This window comes from Rhinolophus ferrumequinum, chromosome 20 (genome assembly GCF_004115265.2).
Source record: "Rhinolophus ferrumequinum isolate MPI-CBG mRhiFer1 chromosome 20, mRhiFer1_v1.p, whole genome shotgun sequence".
In the NCBI taxonomy this organism is placed as follows: domain Eukaryota; kingdom Metazoa; phylum Chordata; class Mammalia; order Chiroptera; family Rhinolophidae; genus Rhinolophus; species Rhinolophus ferrumequinum.
The window spans coordinates 46,920,727-46,937,270 of NC_046303.1; the positions used below are offsets into that span (position 1 = coordinate 46,920,727).

At 40.8% G+C, this 16,544-nt stretch overlaps 1 protein-coding gene across 1 annotated transcript in view; it reads right to left on the minus strand.

The window, feature by feature from the left end:
* Positions 1 to 16,490, minus strand: part of FBXL13 (F-box and leucine rich repeat protein 13) — a 221,294-nt gene extending 204,804 nt beyond the window's left edge. The window contains exons 1-2 of the mRNA XM_033088878.1: positions 16,125 to 16,490; positions 1,123 to 1,226 (exon numbers count right to left, since the gene is read on the minus strand). Of these exons, the coding sequence (XP_032944769.1) occupies positions 1,123 to 1,226; positions 16,125 to 16,199 (179 nt within the window). The 5' untranslated portion in view covers positions 16,200 to 16,490. The remainder of the gene's footprint in view (positions 1 to 1,122; positions 1,227 to 16,124) is intronic.
* Positions 16,491 to 16,544: the final 54 nt, after the last annotated feature.

The window sequence follows — 16,544 nt, forward strand, 5'->3', positions numbered from 1 at the left end:
TGTCATCGTATTACCCTTAATGTCCTGAATGTCATCAAAATGTCTTCCTTTCAATATTTCCTTTATCTTCGGGTAAAGAAAGAAGTCACTGGGGGCCAGATCAGGTGAGTAGGGAGGGTGTTCCAATACAGTTATTTGTTTACTGGCTAAGAACTCCCTCACAGACAGTGCCATGTGAGCCGGTGCATTGCTGTGAATCAAGAGCCATGAATTTTTGGTGAAAAGTTCAGGTCATCTAACTTTTTCCCGCAGCCTTTTCAGTACTTCCAAACAGTAAACTTGGTTAACTACTTGTCCAGTTGGTACAAATTCAAAATGAATAATCCCTCTGATATCAAAAAAGGCTAGCATCATCATTGCAACAAGTTCGCGAACTTAATTGTCACACCTCATACATAGTTACTAAGTTGAAAACAAGTGGGCAAATTGCTCCTATCAAAGTCTTTGGTACCATTTGCAACAACATGGATGGACCTAGAGAACATTATGTTAAGCGAAATAAGTCAGACAGAGAAAGATAAGTACCATATGATCTCACTTATTTGCGGATTCTAAAGAAAAGAATAAGTGAATGAACTAATCAGAAACAGTTTTGGAGACAAAGAGGAAAAACTGAGGGTTGCTAGATGGGCGGGAGGGGTGGGGGGTGGGGGGAGGGTGAGGGGAATGGAGGGCAGTTGGTGACCACAGGATGGCCACAGGTTTGAAAATTAATCTGGGGAACGCAATTTGGTGGTTACCAGAGGGTAAGGGGGTTGGGGGGTGGGGGATGAGGGTGAGGAGGATCAAATGTATGGTGATGGAAGGGGAGCTGACTCTGGGTGGTGAACACACAGTGTGATTTATGGATGATGTGATACAGAATTGCACACCTGAAATCTATGTAATTTTACTAACAATTGTCACCCCAATAAATTAAAAAAAAAAAATCCTACCTCTTCCAAAAAAAAAAAATAAATAAATAAAAATAAATAAATTAAAAAAAAAAAAAAGTCTTTGGGACTTAAAGGCCTGTAGAAGGATTCTTTAACAATCTTGAGATTGGCAGCATTCATTGGCAAGACCTTTTCTAATACTATACTGTTTTACCTTCAAAATATCACAAATCAAAGCAACACTCACCATAGGAGACTTTCGAGGCCATTTTTCATTATAATAATGATCATTTCCTCTAAATATCTCAGAGGGTCCGGAGGACATGTAACAAGTAGACCACACAACAAAGCCTGGAGAAAGGAAATGGAATCAATGTTTCTGGATCTGCATGTTCTTACTGAACAACAAATAGACCTTATCTCACACAATTACAAAGTCAAATAAGGGGACAGTTTTAAATAGACATACTTTATAGATACCACTCTATATATTTATTACTGAATAAATAATGTTAATGTTTTGCTAAAGTCAAACCAAAATGCAGTTTACCTTTATTCTTTTTTAAAAGTCCGTCATAAATGACACAATAAAGAGTCAGTGCCCAGTGTTTTGCATTAGGTCAGCTTTTTGGGGTCAAATTGAAAACATAGTTGTGATTCTTTAGACCAGTGGATTCTACCCTTTTAACATATGAGGAACTCCTTTTTAAAGTCAAAAATTCCTCAGACCCAACCACAAAAGTGATTGAGAAAATCTCCCATCAAAATCTACTGTGAACTCAAGAAGCCTTTTAAAAATGTATTTGTATTTTATCAGTCACAACATCCACAGAGTGTATGTTTGAAAAATAGTAGCATAATTCACATAGGCGGGAAATGAACGACTTACTGGATCTAAGAAAATGTTTAAAACACATACATGGAACTCAGAAAGCTGATGTTGTCTTATTTTCCTATTGAGGTTCTCCCAAAAGAAGAAACTTTGGTGAGACACAGAATTATTTCATATTTCTCCACTTGAGACACAGAAAAAGGCTTACAGCACACCTCCCACATAAACCACCTGGAATCCTCCTTAGACATTTTTCTTTGCCTTTTGGTTCACTGATTCGAGGCAGGATGGGACGGGGGTGGGGGCTTTCTTTGGCCATTCTTCCACATACAGCCTATTCTTGCTGGCTTTTTTCCTACTCCTCTCTCTCTCATGAACAAAACAATTCCACCTCTTGAGTCATATACAATTCTTCCCATCTCCAAGGGCCAACTGTCAGCAGATCCTTAGGTTCTCAGCAGGTCTCATAGCATTCCTCCAAAAACAAGAGGATAATTTATCCTGATTGAACCTTGCACAACATACAGAGGGTGCCAAACTGTAATAAAATTGTAATACTCAAAAGTATTACATGATAACAAAAGATGAATATAAGTTACGTTTGACTTTTGCAATTAAAAGAGGTGCTCAGAGTAGTTACCATGAGCGTAATTTTAATACAGTTTTTTCCTTTCTTAAAATGTGTATACATTTTTTTGGCACCCTCTGTATTCCTCCCTTTGGAGTAGCTCCATGTGCCCCTCTTAGTGTGTTGCCTGCTGGCTGAAAACCCAGCCCTTGAGACTATGGCAGAATGGTAAGACGGAATGGTAGGCAGAATGGTAGATGTCTCTCCCTCTCCAGCTCTTCCTGATAACTCGCCCCATCGCTGCTCACAGTAAGTACTCAGCCATCAGCAAACCAACTTCCTTCTTCCCCAAACCTAAAGAATATACTTGCGCAGGAGATCAGTGGTTCTCCCCATAGTTGTAAGCGGGATCTGAATAGTCTTCTTTTACCAAAGGGCTGAAGTCTTCTACTAACATACGGGGAGACCAGACTTCAGACTGCTCCCTGAATAGCTCTGATGAAAGGTCATCTGCTCTCTTGTACTTGTGTGCCTGAACCTCCAGAGCACTGAGTTTCTGTTCTCCCTATTCCATGTCCCCTCCTCCATCCTATTCTGGCACCCAGAGGACATCTGCATCAGAATCACCTGGGGAGTCAACTGGTCTCTGAATTTTGATTAGCTCCCCGTGAGTCCTATGCACACCAAAGTCTGAGAATGAGTGCCTTAATGGAGCTCAGCTTTAAGGTGAATTTTTAAGAAAGTTGGAATCTGAATATGAATATGAGCGATTGCTTATTTATATTCCCAAACTCCATAGATCAGAAAAACATTTCCTGAAAAATTACCTTGCAGAAGTCAAATCATATTGAAAGAATAAGTCTCTGAAATACCAATAAAGGCATATGAAAAAAATAAAATATCACACATTACATATTAATGTGCGAACAGTGCATAGCTACATGCTAATAAGAAAGCATAGTTAGTGAATCAATAGCTTTTTTTTCCTGCTCAATGAAAATAAAAATTACAAAATCATTAGCTTGGTCTTTATAAGCAGAGGTGAAATATGCAAACGTTACCACAAGATAAATGTTTGACTCTCAGAAACATTAATCGGGGTTTTATTATTGCTACGCTTCTTAGTAAAAACTTACACAATCAAGGACAAGAAAGACCATGACTTAATAGTCCAGATTGGCTTTCTTAAGTTTGTAAATTCACAACACGATTGTGCAATCCTCCACTTTCTTTTGGCTCTGCCTCGCTAATCTTAATCCTCAATCTCTCTCAAATATTCTGAAAGATATCTGGGTACTGATGACAAATATGAGTTTATCCAGAACAGTTACTTCTACTCCTTTCCACTACTACCCATCTTTCAAGGAGCAAGATGATGCAGTAGGTAGACTGGGTTTAAATCCTGTATCTACGATCATCTATCGTACAACTTCTGACAAGGTACTTCGCTATTCCTCTGTTTCCTTAACTACACACGGGATAATAAAGGCACATATTCCATAGGACTATAATGAGAATTAAATGAGTTAATATATGTAAAGTACTCTGAATAGTGCTCAGCACAAAATAAGCACTCAAAAGATAATAATCATAGCAAGCCATCATTATTTTTAACCATCCCACTGCTGATTATCACCGCCATTACAGAAAAAGACTTGGACAAAGAGAAAAGAAATCCCAAAATATTCCCTGTACCCTTCAAAGGCCAGTGTGATGACAGAGAAAGAGAGACTGACTTTATACCAAGTATAATGGAAGAGATCTGGACAAATGCATCTCAGGGGAAATGGTTAGGAGAAAGAACTTAATAACACAATGATTTAAATATAAATAGTGAGATAGTAACTGCCTATTAGAACTATGGTTAAATACAAGACACTTACGAGAGCAAGGCTTGTTTATCTGTTTAGACACTCAGATGAACATAGTGAAATATGCGAAGGTCTAACTAGCAATACAGAAAATGTTTGCCGCATGAGTGTAGAGATAAAAGTGATTACCAAATGCTTGTGGGGCCCTTAACAGTTGGCGAAATTTCCAAGTGGCAATGAGAGGGCAGGGGGTTTACAGATAGTGTCTTTCTCTGGGCAAGAGCAAAGCCTGGGGGGCACAGACTAATTTGGGTGGAATAAAGGATGGATGCAAGAGAGAAGGAGACAGAGCCCATCAGTGAAGAAGTCAGAATTCTACACCAGGACCTGGGACGGCGTTCTTCTCTAGACCCAACAGGTCATTCATGATCAAACCCTGCAAGATCAACCACATGGCCAACGGTCGCAGATGGCAATACATCAGAGAATCACAGTGCAGTTTGCATCCAAGATCCCACTCGGATGACCGTGACTTTGAGGGTATATTCTGGCTTCTGGACTTCACAGAGGAGGCAAAGAAGGGCCAGGTGATTTACAGAGCCAGAGGGTTTTTAAACTACAAACCCAATGCTTCTCCCTTACCCATATCATGTACTCACACGAAATTGTGTGCATGTGCATCTTCCTCCAGAACTTGAAGGGTATTTTTTACATTATCTGGAAATATTTTATTCATGGGTAAACCCAGGAACATATAGTTTATGCCTTGCTGTTTTTAGATGAGAATGCATTTTACAATGCAATGTAAGAATCACATAGTTATAGAAACCCCTTTACTTAGAAACAGATTTAAGTCCCTAAACACTGTCAAAGTCTCTTCTACCTCCCTACCTTCCCCAATGCCCAAAGCAAGTCCAAAGGGCCATCTCACAGGAGTCAGCCAGCCCCATATGTGTAGAGATGGAGTTGGCGTGCTGTTGTTCTAGGGGATAATTTACTTTGTTTCTATGGAAGTACGTTAAAAATTTGAAAATAAAGGGCTTCTGTGTCTTGTCGATATTTAAATTGAGGGTGCCCAATTTTTAGTTTAGAAACTCTATAACTGAAAGTATACTAAAGATTATTGAAAATGGGGGGTGGGAAATGAGGGTAAGGGGGATCAAATATATGTTGATGGAAGGAGAACTGACTCTGGGTGGTGAACACACAATGGGATTTATAGATGATGTAATACAGAATTGTACACCTGAAATTTACATAATTTTACTAACAATTGTCACCCCAACAAATTAAAAAAAAAAAAAAAAAGATTATTGAAAAGGGCCAGTTGGCTTCAGTCATCCAGGAGGGACCTCAGGGAGAGGAAGATGCCCCTCAAGAACCTGAAGAATTTTAAGACAGACTTGTCAGGTGAGAAGACGTAGTCTCTATGGGGTGAGAGCAAGACAATGGATTCTGATACCTGCTGGATTGTGCCTGGCCCAAAGGGGAGGCAGTCACCAGCCGCCGTCTAATCCCTAGGTAAGGGAATTGTTACTGGGGAAATAATAAATCATATCTTTTTGGTTTAAGTGTCCCATGGGTTTGCCTCTAGAACTGTATCTATGAATTGGTTGGCTGGGCTGAGGGAACTCAGCATAGAACCACCCACAGGAGAAGCCACAGCCTTCCAGCTCCAGGTCCAGCAAAATGGGTGGAACCAGCTCCTTGTCGCCTACATTATTGGTCAGGGTCCTTGCTGACATATTCAGTAATTCCTGATTCGTGCATCTCTGGTTAATATTTGCAGCAATTAGTCCCTAAAAAAACCACAATAACAGAGTCACGTGATTTAGAAATAACTACAATACTTCAAAAGTGCAGATTGGAAACTTTATCATAAAAGAAACTGCATGAAAGTCCTAAAAATAAAAAAAGTATTTATTTCTAAAAAAAGAAAACTGCATAAAAATCCTGATTTGTAATTTAAATACGCCCTCTGCTGGACAACTAGTTTTGCAACCTCTTAATCTTTCCTGGATGTTAAGCCTAAATCTGAGCTAACAATTTGATGAGTACTTTCTCACTCTCAGATAACAATTGCTATGCATAGCTGCTTAATAATTTTGTAGACCCTATACACATAATATCTCACCCATCTTTGGTCCCTACAGGGCAGACCGTGTTTGTACATAGTGTGCTGACTTCTGCCTAGAAAGAAGTCAGAAAATTGAGGGCAGAACAGATTTCTACATATTTTTGATGACCTTCTGTCTGAAATTCTACCAACAGGGTCTCATTGTTTGGACTCCAAAATTAATGATATATTTCAAAATATAAATGTCTTTTGGAAGGAATATCTCCAAGGAAGGAGATTCCAACAGTGGTGAAATGAGTATCACAGAGTTCTCAGAGAAAGAAATGATGAATATATATATATATAGTGAGAGTGAAAAATCAGAAGGAAAAACTCAGTTTTCCCACAATTCTGCTAGGTGCATGCTTTGAGTGTCTACATGTAGAATTAAAAAACAAAACAAGGGGCCGGCCGGTTGGAGCTCCATGCTCCTAACGCCAAAGGCTGCCGGTTTGATTCCCACATGTGCCAGTGGGGTCTCAACCACAAGGTTGCCGGTTTGATTCCCACATGTGCCAGTGGGGTCTCAACCACAAGGTTGCCGGTTTGATTCCCACATGTGCCAGTGGGGTCTCAACCACAATGGTTGCCGGTTCGACTCTCACAAGGGATGGTGGGCTGCGCCCTCTGCAACTAACAACAGCAACTGGACCTGGACCTGAGCCGTGCCCTCCACAACTAAGACTGAAAGAACAACAACTTGAAGCTGAACGGCACCCTCCATGGCTAAGATTGAAAGGACAACAACTTGACTTGGAAAAAGTCCTGGAAATACACACTGTTCCCAATAAAGTCCTGTTCCCCTTCCCCAATAAAATCTAAAAAAAAAAAAAAAAAGAAAAAGAAAACTTTGAATTTCTAAGTTTTTTAGAAATGAATCTTTAAATAATGTAGAGTTAAATATTTTATTGACCAACTTTCCAAGTATTTAATCATTTAGTTAATTTATTTCAAGTCTAAAATTAAAGTTTTAAAAAAATTCTTGACTCCAAGTTCTAAAAAAAAGGCCATCCTATATCTCTATGCTTGTATCTTTTGTATAAACAATATATCTAGATTACATGAAAGCCACACCAGATACTGACAGTCTATGGGAAAAGACTAGCTCGGCGTAACACCGAAGACATGAAAGAAGAGATTATTTCCTGACAGAAGCATGGTGATTGATCACAGTAGTTTCAAATTCATGTTTTAAATCAGGAAAAAAAAAAATCTTAAAAAAAAACCAAACTCATGGGAATCCCAAAATATAATCCAGATAAAAGCAGAGGTACTCTAGGGTATTGCAGGATGGGTGTAAATGGAAAAAGCAAGGCTTTCTACCTCCCAATGGAAGCTCAACCAGAGTGAGTGGGTTTTATGAAGATGCCAGCTGGGACAGAGGTTGGCCCACCTAGGAAAGAGGATGTCCAGGGAACCTCAGCTGTGTGGCCAGAGGCAAAAGGACTCTCGCCCCAGGGAGACCAGACACAGGCTTGCAACCTGGCTAGACAGCTGGCTACTTAGGATGAAAAACCAGCGTTTCCCAGCAGTGAATGCTTTTATGCTTCCTGTGCTTTCTTTGTTTATTCCTTTCTAACTTTCCATCATATAAAGTTCATTTGTATGAACTTTATAATAATAGTATGAGAAAGCAAAAATGGAAGCATTTTTTCCTACACTTAGGCCAGCATTTCATTATTTTGTTTTAATATATAAACATTTTCTTTGAGATTATAAAAATAGTATATGCTCTATGTAATTTGAAAAATTCAGAAAAAATGCAAAGGGAATAAATATCAACCATCACACTGCCAACCAGAAATAACTGCTAATAAAAAATTTCATTTCAGTCTTTCCTCAATGTATGTATTTTTTACAAAATTAAAATAGGATCGATCATACTATATCGTTTTGTATCTCCTCTCTTTTTCTGGCTAATCATTATATTGTGAAAAGCTTTCCATGTCTACAAAACATTCTTTAAAACATTGTGTACTGAGCTTGGTCGATACTCTATTACAAAAAATAGTACCATCATTGATTAGACAATTCAGGTTGTGTCTAACTTTTTCCCATGATTAAAATTTACATGATGTACATATTAATTATCACTACTAATGATGAAGTGTACCTATTTTCATTGCTGTCTGTTTCTTTAGGATAGATATGTATAACAATATAGAATCAAAAGGTATATTTTAAAGCTCTTCATACATATTTCAAAATTGCTTTCTAAAAAGTATTATCAATTTATACTCTCATTAGCAGCCAAAAAGAGTGTCTCTCCATTTCACCTTGCCGACACTGAAAATTGTAAAATTTTTATTTTTGCTGATTTAATGGGTGAAAAACAGTAATTTATTTTCATCCACATTTCGGTTTTGTCAATGGAGTTAAATAAGTCCTTATATTTATTAGCTGCTATGGACTAAACTGTGTCCCCCTCAAAATTCATATAGTGATGCCCTAACCCCTAGTGTGATAGTGTCTGGAGATGGAGGTCTTTGGGGGGTAATTAGGTTCAAATGAGGTCGCGATGTTAAGGTCTTCATGATAGGATTAGCACCCTTATAAAAAGAGACACCAGAAAGCTAGCTCTATTTCTCTGCCATGTGAGGACACAGTGAGAAGGCAGCTATCTGCAAGGAAGGGAGCCCTCACCAGTACCCAAACATGCTGGCACCCTGATCGTGGACTTCCAACCTCCAGAACTGTAAGAAAATAAATTTCTGACGTTTAAGCCACCCAGTCGATGATATTTTGTTATGGCAGCCCAAACAGACTAGAACACCAACCATCTCTGATTTTTCCACACATTATTTTTGTCCTTTATTGGAACAGGCCTCATTTAGATGGGGATAGGGAGGCAAATACAGTAGTATTCAAAGAGAGGGAATCCCAAAGGGATTCAGAAAGATAGGAGGAGGGCCACTTGAATCTCCACTCATGTGCCCAGACGTCTTCCTGAGTCCTTCTCAGCTAATGGTTTGAAACAAACCCCTCCAACAGTTAGTCTGTGATTTATTCCCTTAGTCCACTTGAGCTGCTATAACAGAATTCCATAGACTGGGTGATTAAAAACACAGAAATTCATTTCTCACAGTTCTGGAAGTGGAGAAGTTCAAGATCAAAGTGCAAGAAGACTCTGTGTCTGGTGAGAGTCATTTCCTGGTTCACAGATGGCCATCTTCTCACAGCGCCCTCCAGTGTAAGGGCACTAATCCCGTTCATGAGGGCTCCAGTATGGCAGCTACTAATTACATGTGGCTACTGAGCACTTCAAAAGTGGCTAGTCCAAATTGAGATGTGCTCTAAGTGTAAGATGCACACCTAATTTTGAAGACTTAATGTGATTTTATGAGGTGTGATCAAAAAATACAGTGGTTTAAATTTTTTTAAAATGTATTACAGTAAAAGACACATTGCCACTAATCCCCCTCAAAATACTCCCCTTTGCTTCCAACACACTTATGCCATCATTCTTGCCACTTTCCGAAGCAGTGCTGGAAGTCCTCTTTCATGAGTGTCTTTAGTTGTGCTGTCATGGCTGCCTCAATGTCCTGAATCCATTCAAAATGTTTCCCATTCATGGTCATTTTGACTTTGAGGAAAAACCAGAAGTCGCATGGTGTCAGATCCAGTGAATAAGGTGGATGAGGACACACCGTAATGTTTTCATTTGTCAGAAATTGCTGTACCAGAAGCGATGTATGACACGGAGTCTTTCCCTGTTGTGATCACAAAATAAGGTGAACACTTCTGCCGAGTGCCACCCAACAGAAAGGCAGGGATGTTGGGAAGTGGCGCGTGAACCTTAGTAACAGTGTGTGACAAGTTTCAAGTTGTTCAGTGCAGTCAGTCAGGTGTGAGCTATGGTTGAGAGAAGGTGTGTTTTAAAGTGTGCTGTAAGTCATCCTCCATCATGACAATACTCAGTGTCACACATAGCTTCTGGTATACGGCAATTTCTGTCAAATAAAAACATTATGGTGTGTCCTCATCCATCTTCACTGGATCTGGCACCATGCAACTTCTGGCTCTTCCCCAAACTCAGAATGATTCAGGACATCAAGGCAGCCACAACAGTGCAACTAAAGACACTCACAAAAAAGGACTTTCTGAACTGCTTCAGAAAGTGGCAAGAATGATGAGATAAGTGTGTTCAAAGTGAGGGGGAGTATTTTGAGGGAGATTAATGGCAATATGTCTTTCACTATAAAATTTTTTTTTAATTTAAACATTCACCACATTGTTTGATCACACCTCGTGTACTGAGTTCATGTTGAAATGATTCTATTTTTGATAATTGGTTTGAATAAAATATATTATTAAAATGAATTTCACCTATTTCTTTTTACTTCTTTAATATATTTGTAGGACACCAATGAATAAATGCACAGAGAACTCGGGAGAAACGTTTGGACTGGAGATATCTTTGGAGTCACAGCTGCTGAGATGTTTTCCTCTAGCAGATGGTGGATGACCAGCAAGTATTTGCTGATGGAATGGTCTAATGTACCCTCCTTATTTGACCGTTCTTTCCATACCCCAAGAAAAAAAGGCTGGCTGGTGCCAAAAAATTGAACCTATAATCCAGCCCTCTTTAAGCTGGGTGTGCAAACCGCTAGGAATCCACAAGGGCTTTCCAACCGATGTGTGAATATGAATAGTATAAAGGAATCCATTTCCAGGTCCTCACCTTCCCTATTATTCTATCCTAAAATTGATTTGCCTGAGGATACATTTTGTGATTTTCTTTTCCTGTTTTTCCCTTTCACAATCTCTTTCTCTCACTCTAGAAAATAAAGGCCTGGCTCTCATCCAGTTGGAATCTTACTACAAGAAACAGAGAGATTTAGAAACTTGCTCAACATCACACAATTAATAATTGGCAAGCAAAGACTCAAACCCGGGCAATCTCACAATAAAATAATCCCATTGTATTGCTTCAGATGCTTTAGGTTTCAAGTAATAAACCTCAACTCCACATGGAATTTATTGGCTGCTACAACTAAAACTTCCAAAGGTAGATCAAGCTTTCAGGTGGGTTTAACCCAGTCACTTACTTATATCACTAGAGACGTGATTTCTTTCCATTTCCCCATTCTGCCTTTCTCAGAATCCACTTCAACCTAAAACCATCTCTCCTTGTGGACACAAGATAACTGCCAGTGGCTCCCAGGGGTACATGCTTCCCCAGGAACATCCAGAGATGATATATCTCATCCCAACATTCCAACGAGCAACCTGATCTAAACTGGCTTAGAGCTTATCTTGCCTTCCCCCACAATCCTCACCACCACCCACCATGTCCACAAACACTGTGGCCTGGGAAATTGAATGCACTGGTTGTCATAAGCTAACCAGGGTCCAACCTCAGAGATACCGATAGTCGATTTTCCTGGAGCACATGGGATGTGAGGAGAAGAGGTCGGTTATGGAATAAAAGTATAAGAAATACTCAGAAGAGGAAAGGGGGGAAGTAGATATTGTGTAAGGAACTTGTTAATGTCCGGTATGCATCTGCTCCTGGGGAACATAGAAAAGGAAAAGTTAAGAAGAGTTAATTACAGTAGGGTTAAGAGTCACTTACTGGGTGATACTGTTGTGATCCGCACCTTATCTCTTCATATAATGCCCGGAGATACAAGGTGATCCCAGATTCCCAGTGTATGAACAAGCCAGGTGTGACTGATTGTATTTTCCAAAATGGCCATGACAATTTCTCCCATCCCACAGGCGCCTTTTGCAATGTGACTTTGATATACCTCTTATCAAGAAGTGGGGTCTACACTGTGCTGTACACCTGAAGCTTTAACTGAATAATAACGAATGTCAACTATAATTAAATATATATAGTCACGGGATGTGGAGTACAGCATAGGGAATAGAGTCAATGGAATTGAAATAGCTATATATGATGTCAGAGGGGTAGTAGATTGGGGGAGAGGGGTTATCACTTTGTGAGAGGTGTAAATGTCTATTACATTGTTTTGTATACCTCAAACGAAGCTAAAAGATAAAGAAGGAGGAGGAGGAGGAGGAGGAGGCGGAGGAGAAGAAGAAGAAGTGGGGTCTATGTTCCCTCCTCTTGAATCTAGGTGAAAACAATGTTATGTAGACTTCTGAGCCTAGGTCATAAATGGTGATGTAACTTCTACTTAGTTCTCTCTGGGGACACTTGCCCTTAGAGCTGAGCCACCCTACTGTTAGGAGGTCCCAGCAGCCCACAGAGAGGCCCACATGGAGGCACCAAGCCTCCTGGTTCACAGGCCTAGCTGAGCTCTCAGCCAACAGTCAGCACCAACTTGCCAAGCATGTGAGTGAACCATCTCAAACGGGGATCTTTAACCCCGTTGATCCATCCCAGATGGTACCATACGGAGCAGAGACAAGCTATCCTTGAAAGACCTTGCCAGAATTTCAGATTTTTGAGCAAACTAAATGATTCCTGTTGTTTTAAGCCAGTAAGTTTTGCTGTTGTGTTGCACAGCCATGAATAATTGATACAACAAGCAAACAGAGAACGACTATACAGCCAAATAAAGCCTGTCATTCCACCCATCCCAAACTATATTCATTTTTTTAATGAGGGGGGAAAAAACCAAAACACCCAGCTATGCCTGTCTTTTACTTTAACTTATTATGGAAAACTTCAAGCATACATAAAATAAACAATAGTATAATGAACCCCTATACACCCATCACCTAGTTTCAACAATTATCACCAATCTGTGATTCTTATATTAACTATATATTGACCCATTTCCCACCTGTTCTCAACTGTAATTTTTTAGGTAAAATTTACAAAAATTCAAATGCACAAATCTTAGCTATATAATTCTATCACCCATATCCCCGTCATTTTCCAACTCCTCAGAAAGTTTGCTTGTTTCCCTTTCCAGTTAAGCCTTCCATATCAGTCAGGAGGCAGAAATCACACCAGTAATTTTAATAAAGAACACTTATTCTATTCTAGTGATTAAATTCTAGTAAAGAATTTAATTCAAAATAATCGTGTTAACAGACAATAATTTTAAAAGAACAAGAATTAACATGTTAAAGAAAACAGGAAATGATAGACAAAATGGATAAAAAGAATTCAGAATTTTAATTGGAATGTATAAAAAAATCAAATGGACATTCTAGAACTGAAAAATACACTGTCTGAAATTAAGAACTCATCTGATGTATTTAACAGTAGACTGGACAAAGTATAAAACAGAATCAATAAACTTGAAGACAATCAATAAAAAATACCCAAACTTGAGCACAGAGTGAAAAAAAAACAGGACAGAACAAAAAGGGCATATAGGACAAAGTTTTAAAAAAAGCTAATGTATTTATGATTGGAGTCCCAGAAGAAGAAAGAGAAACTGGGTAGAAGCAATATTTGAAAATGACTGAGGATTTTCTAAAACTGATGGAAAATATCAATCAACAGACTAGGTAAGCCCAGTGAATAGAGCAAGATTTTTTTTAAATCAGCCTCTATTTAGGAGGTTTGCAGGGAAATGACATTCTAAGTAGACAATCAGCTTTTATTTAGGACAGGTAGGTAAAGTTCAAAAGAGGTTAACTGTACAGGAAAATCTGTGATGAAAGATTATGTATTTCAAAACTTGCAGAAGATGGGTTTTAGAAGAGTGTGAGGCCTGGCAAATTGGGTCAGTTGAACAGATGTACGGGGGTATGAGGCACAGTGGGATTCTTCCTGATAGTCTCTTAGGGGAAGCGAGTAACCAGGTGAAGGTGAGTGTGTAAGGACTGCTCTCTTGCACTGGCTGGCAATGTAGGTGAAGAGTTCCTCAAGAGCTTATTATCTTAGGCAATGGGGAGTACTTCTGAGGGCCTCTTTTCTCTAGGGGCAGAGCAATACAGGCTGTGAGGCTGGTGAGGAAGTGCTCGCCTTCAGAAGAAGAACCAGGGATGCCCCTGGCAGCTTTGTAGTGTCATAGCAAGTGGAGAGCAAAGTGAGAAGAAGCTATCACTTCCCTGGTGTTCCCTGACCCTCAACCCAAGTCCACTTCTGCGACCTGCTCCATGGCCAACCTGGACTGAGTCGTTATTCAGAATGCTCTATCCTGAATCTTAAACACAAAAACATTCCACTTTTTGACCCCTACCGCCTACTTTTCCAGTTCCCTCACTCAATTACTCCCTCGTCCCCTTCACTCACCCCTTAGGAATGTCCACTGTCTACCCATATATCAGGACCATGTCTTGTTCTCATTTCCCACGCGGTCCTTAGAATCCTTGGCCTAACACGTCAGGCACTCTCAAAAGCGTAGCTCCCTCACCATTGCCTTCCATTCTATACGCCTGGAAAACTATCTTGGATGAAGTCAACTCTTATTTCTGTACCTACATGTGGTTTATTACTCAGTGCTACTTGAGAAAATCACAAATTGGGAAGATGAGTACCATGCTCTCTACATATTATCAAATATATAGAGGTAAAACATAAGTGAAACTCATCACAAAATATTAAAACAATACAGATGTATACAGAGTAAAAAATTAGGGTTCTCCTCTAAAACCTTCCCCAAAACATTTGCTGTTAATAGTTTGGCATATGCTCTATGCATGTATTTTCTTAAATATAGATAGTTATACGTACATACACATACATATACATATCAACACACACATATATATACATGCATATACATACATATGTGAAATCAGATAGGTAGCCAGATTGTAGTAGATACTTTGTTGGGCAACTTGCCTTTTTATCTTTTTCTTTTTTTAACTGAATGTGTCTTAAAGAGCTTTTCTTCTCAAAAGGTACAGATATACTTAATTCTACATAATATCTCATTCTCTTATTCACATTTAGGTTGTTTACCATTCTCACTATGGAACAGTTATAATGAATATCCTTCGGAGCACATATGCAAGTATATCTCCAAAGTGGATCCCTAGAAGTGGAAATGCTCGGTCACAGGGTAGATGTATTTAACATTTTAATAAATACTTCAACATTACCGTCCCAAAAGGAGGCGAGCTGTACCAAATTGGCCTCCCAACTGCAGAGGAGAGTTGCTACCCCAGGGAGGCTCTCCTTTGTCCTTCCCTAAAATTCTCTCTCCCTCATTCTCCACATAACTTCTCTCTACTCAAAACCCCTCTGCACACCCCATCCCCACCCAAACATACACATTCTTGGCAAATATCTCACCAAATATTTGTAGAGAAAATAGAAGTCACCAGAGGAGACCTTTCTTGGCTTCCTACCCCCAAACCTACAAAATCTGTCCACCCCTATCTTGTCCTCCTTCCTCCTGTTATAATTAAGGGGGGAAGGGGCAGTCCTTCCCCGTTTAAGGCAATACTAGTCAGGGAGTCTTTCCCTTCACAAAGGGCTGGCTGGCTACCTTCCCTCTAAAGGTCTCAGCTTCCTCTCTCTCCTCAGCCAACCTCAACCTGTCTTCTGCTTTCCTTGTTCCATTGGAACCCCAGGCTCACCTTGGGCCAATCCATTACATCCCATCAGGTCCTTATCTTAGGTGACACTGTCGCCCACTCTCTTCATAAAGCCACACTCTCCTGATTTCCCTCTCCTCTCTCTCTCTCTCTCTCTAGGGCACTCCTTTCCACTCCTCTAGTCCTCAGGTTCCTCTTCCCAGGCTCTTTTGGTCCAAACCTTAAAGCTGGAGTTTAGGGTTTCTTCTCCAGGGCCATGTGCTCTTTCTGCCTGGAAGATGTCACCACCACCCCACCCCACCCCTTTCAGCCACCGCCACCCTCTGTTTTCTCCTCTCGGACCTCTATCTTCAGCCCAGACTGCCTACTTGTCCCAGGCTGACATCATATTGTCTTACTCCGCTCGTCCTTCCCTCCACTCCCTCCCTCCCCGCCAAACCTTAGCCCCTCCTCTGGGAAATCCCTTCCGATTCCTCCGTCTCCTAGGTCTGCCGCCAAGTGGCTCCAGTACCTCGCAGACCTGAGGAATGTAGTTCTCCCTGAAGTAGTTTCTCAGCTTGGCGCTGGCACTGCGTAGCGAGGCCATGGCAAGAGGCCCCACTTTAACTGCGCTGCGGGCCTGCTCTCCACTCCTGGCTCAGCCAGAGCGCCGCGGGGACTCCCGGCTGGCGCGTCCCGGCGTTGCCCCAGCAACCCCGGGGCGGGGCGGAAGGGGCGGGAGGGGCGGGCCTGCTGAGGAGCCGAGCGCCCGCACGCCGGGGCGGCGTGAAGGATGGCGGCCCTACGGCCCCGGCGGAATGGGCTTGGAAGTGCGGGGAAGCCCGCCTCCGGGCCGTTCAGTCCCGGTGTGGCCCCTCGGGGCGCGCGGTGTGTGTGTAGCTCCCTTCTACAAGCCCCTCGCCCCACCGGGGGGGAGCTGCCCAGACGCGTC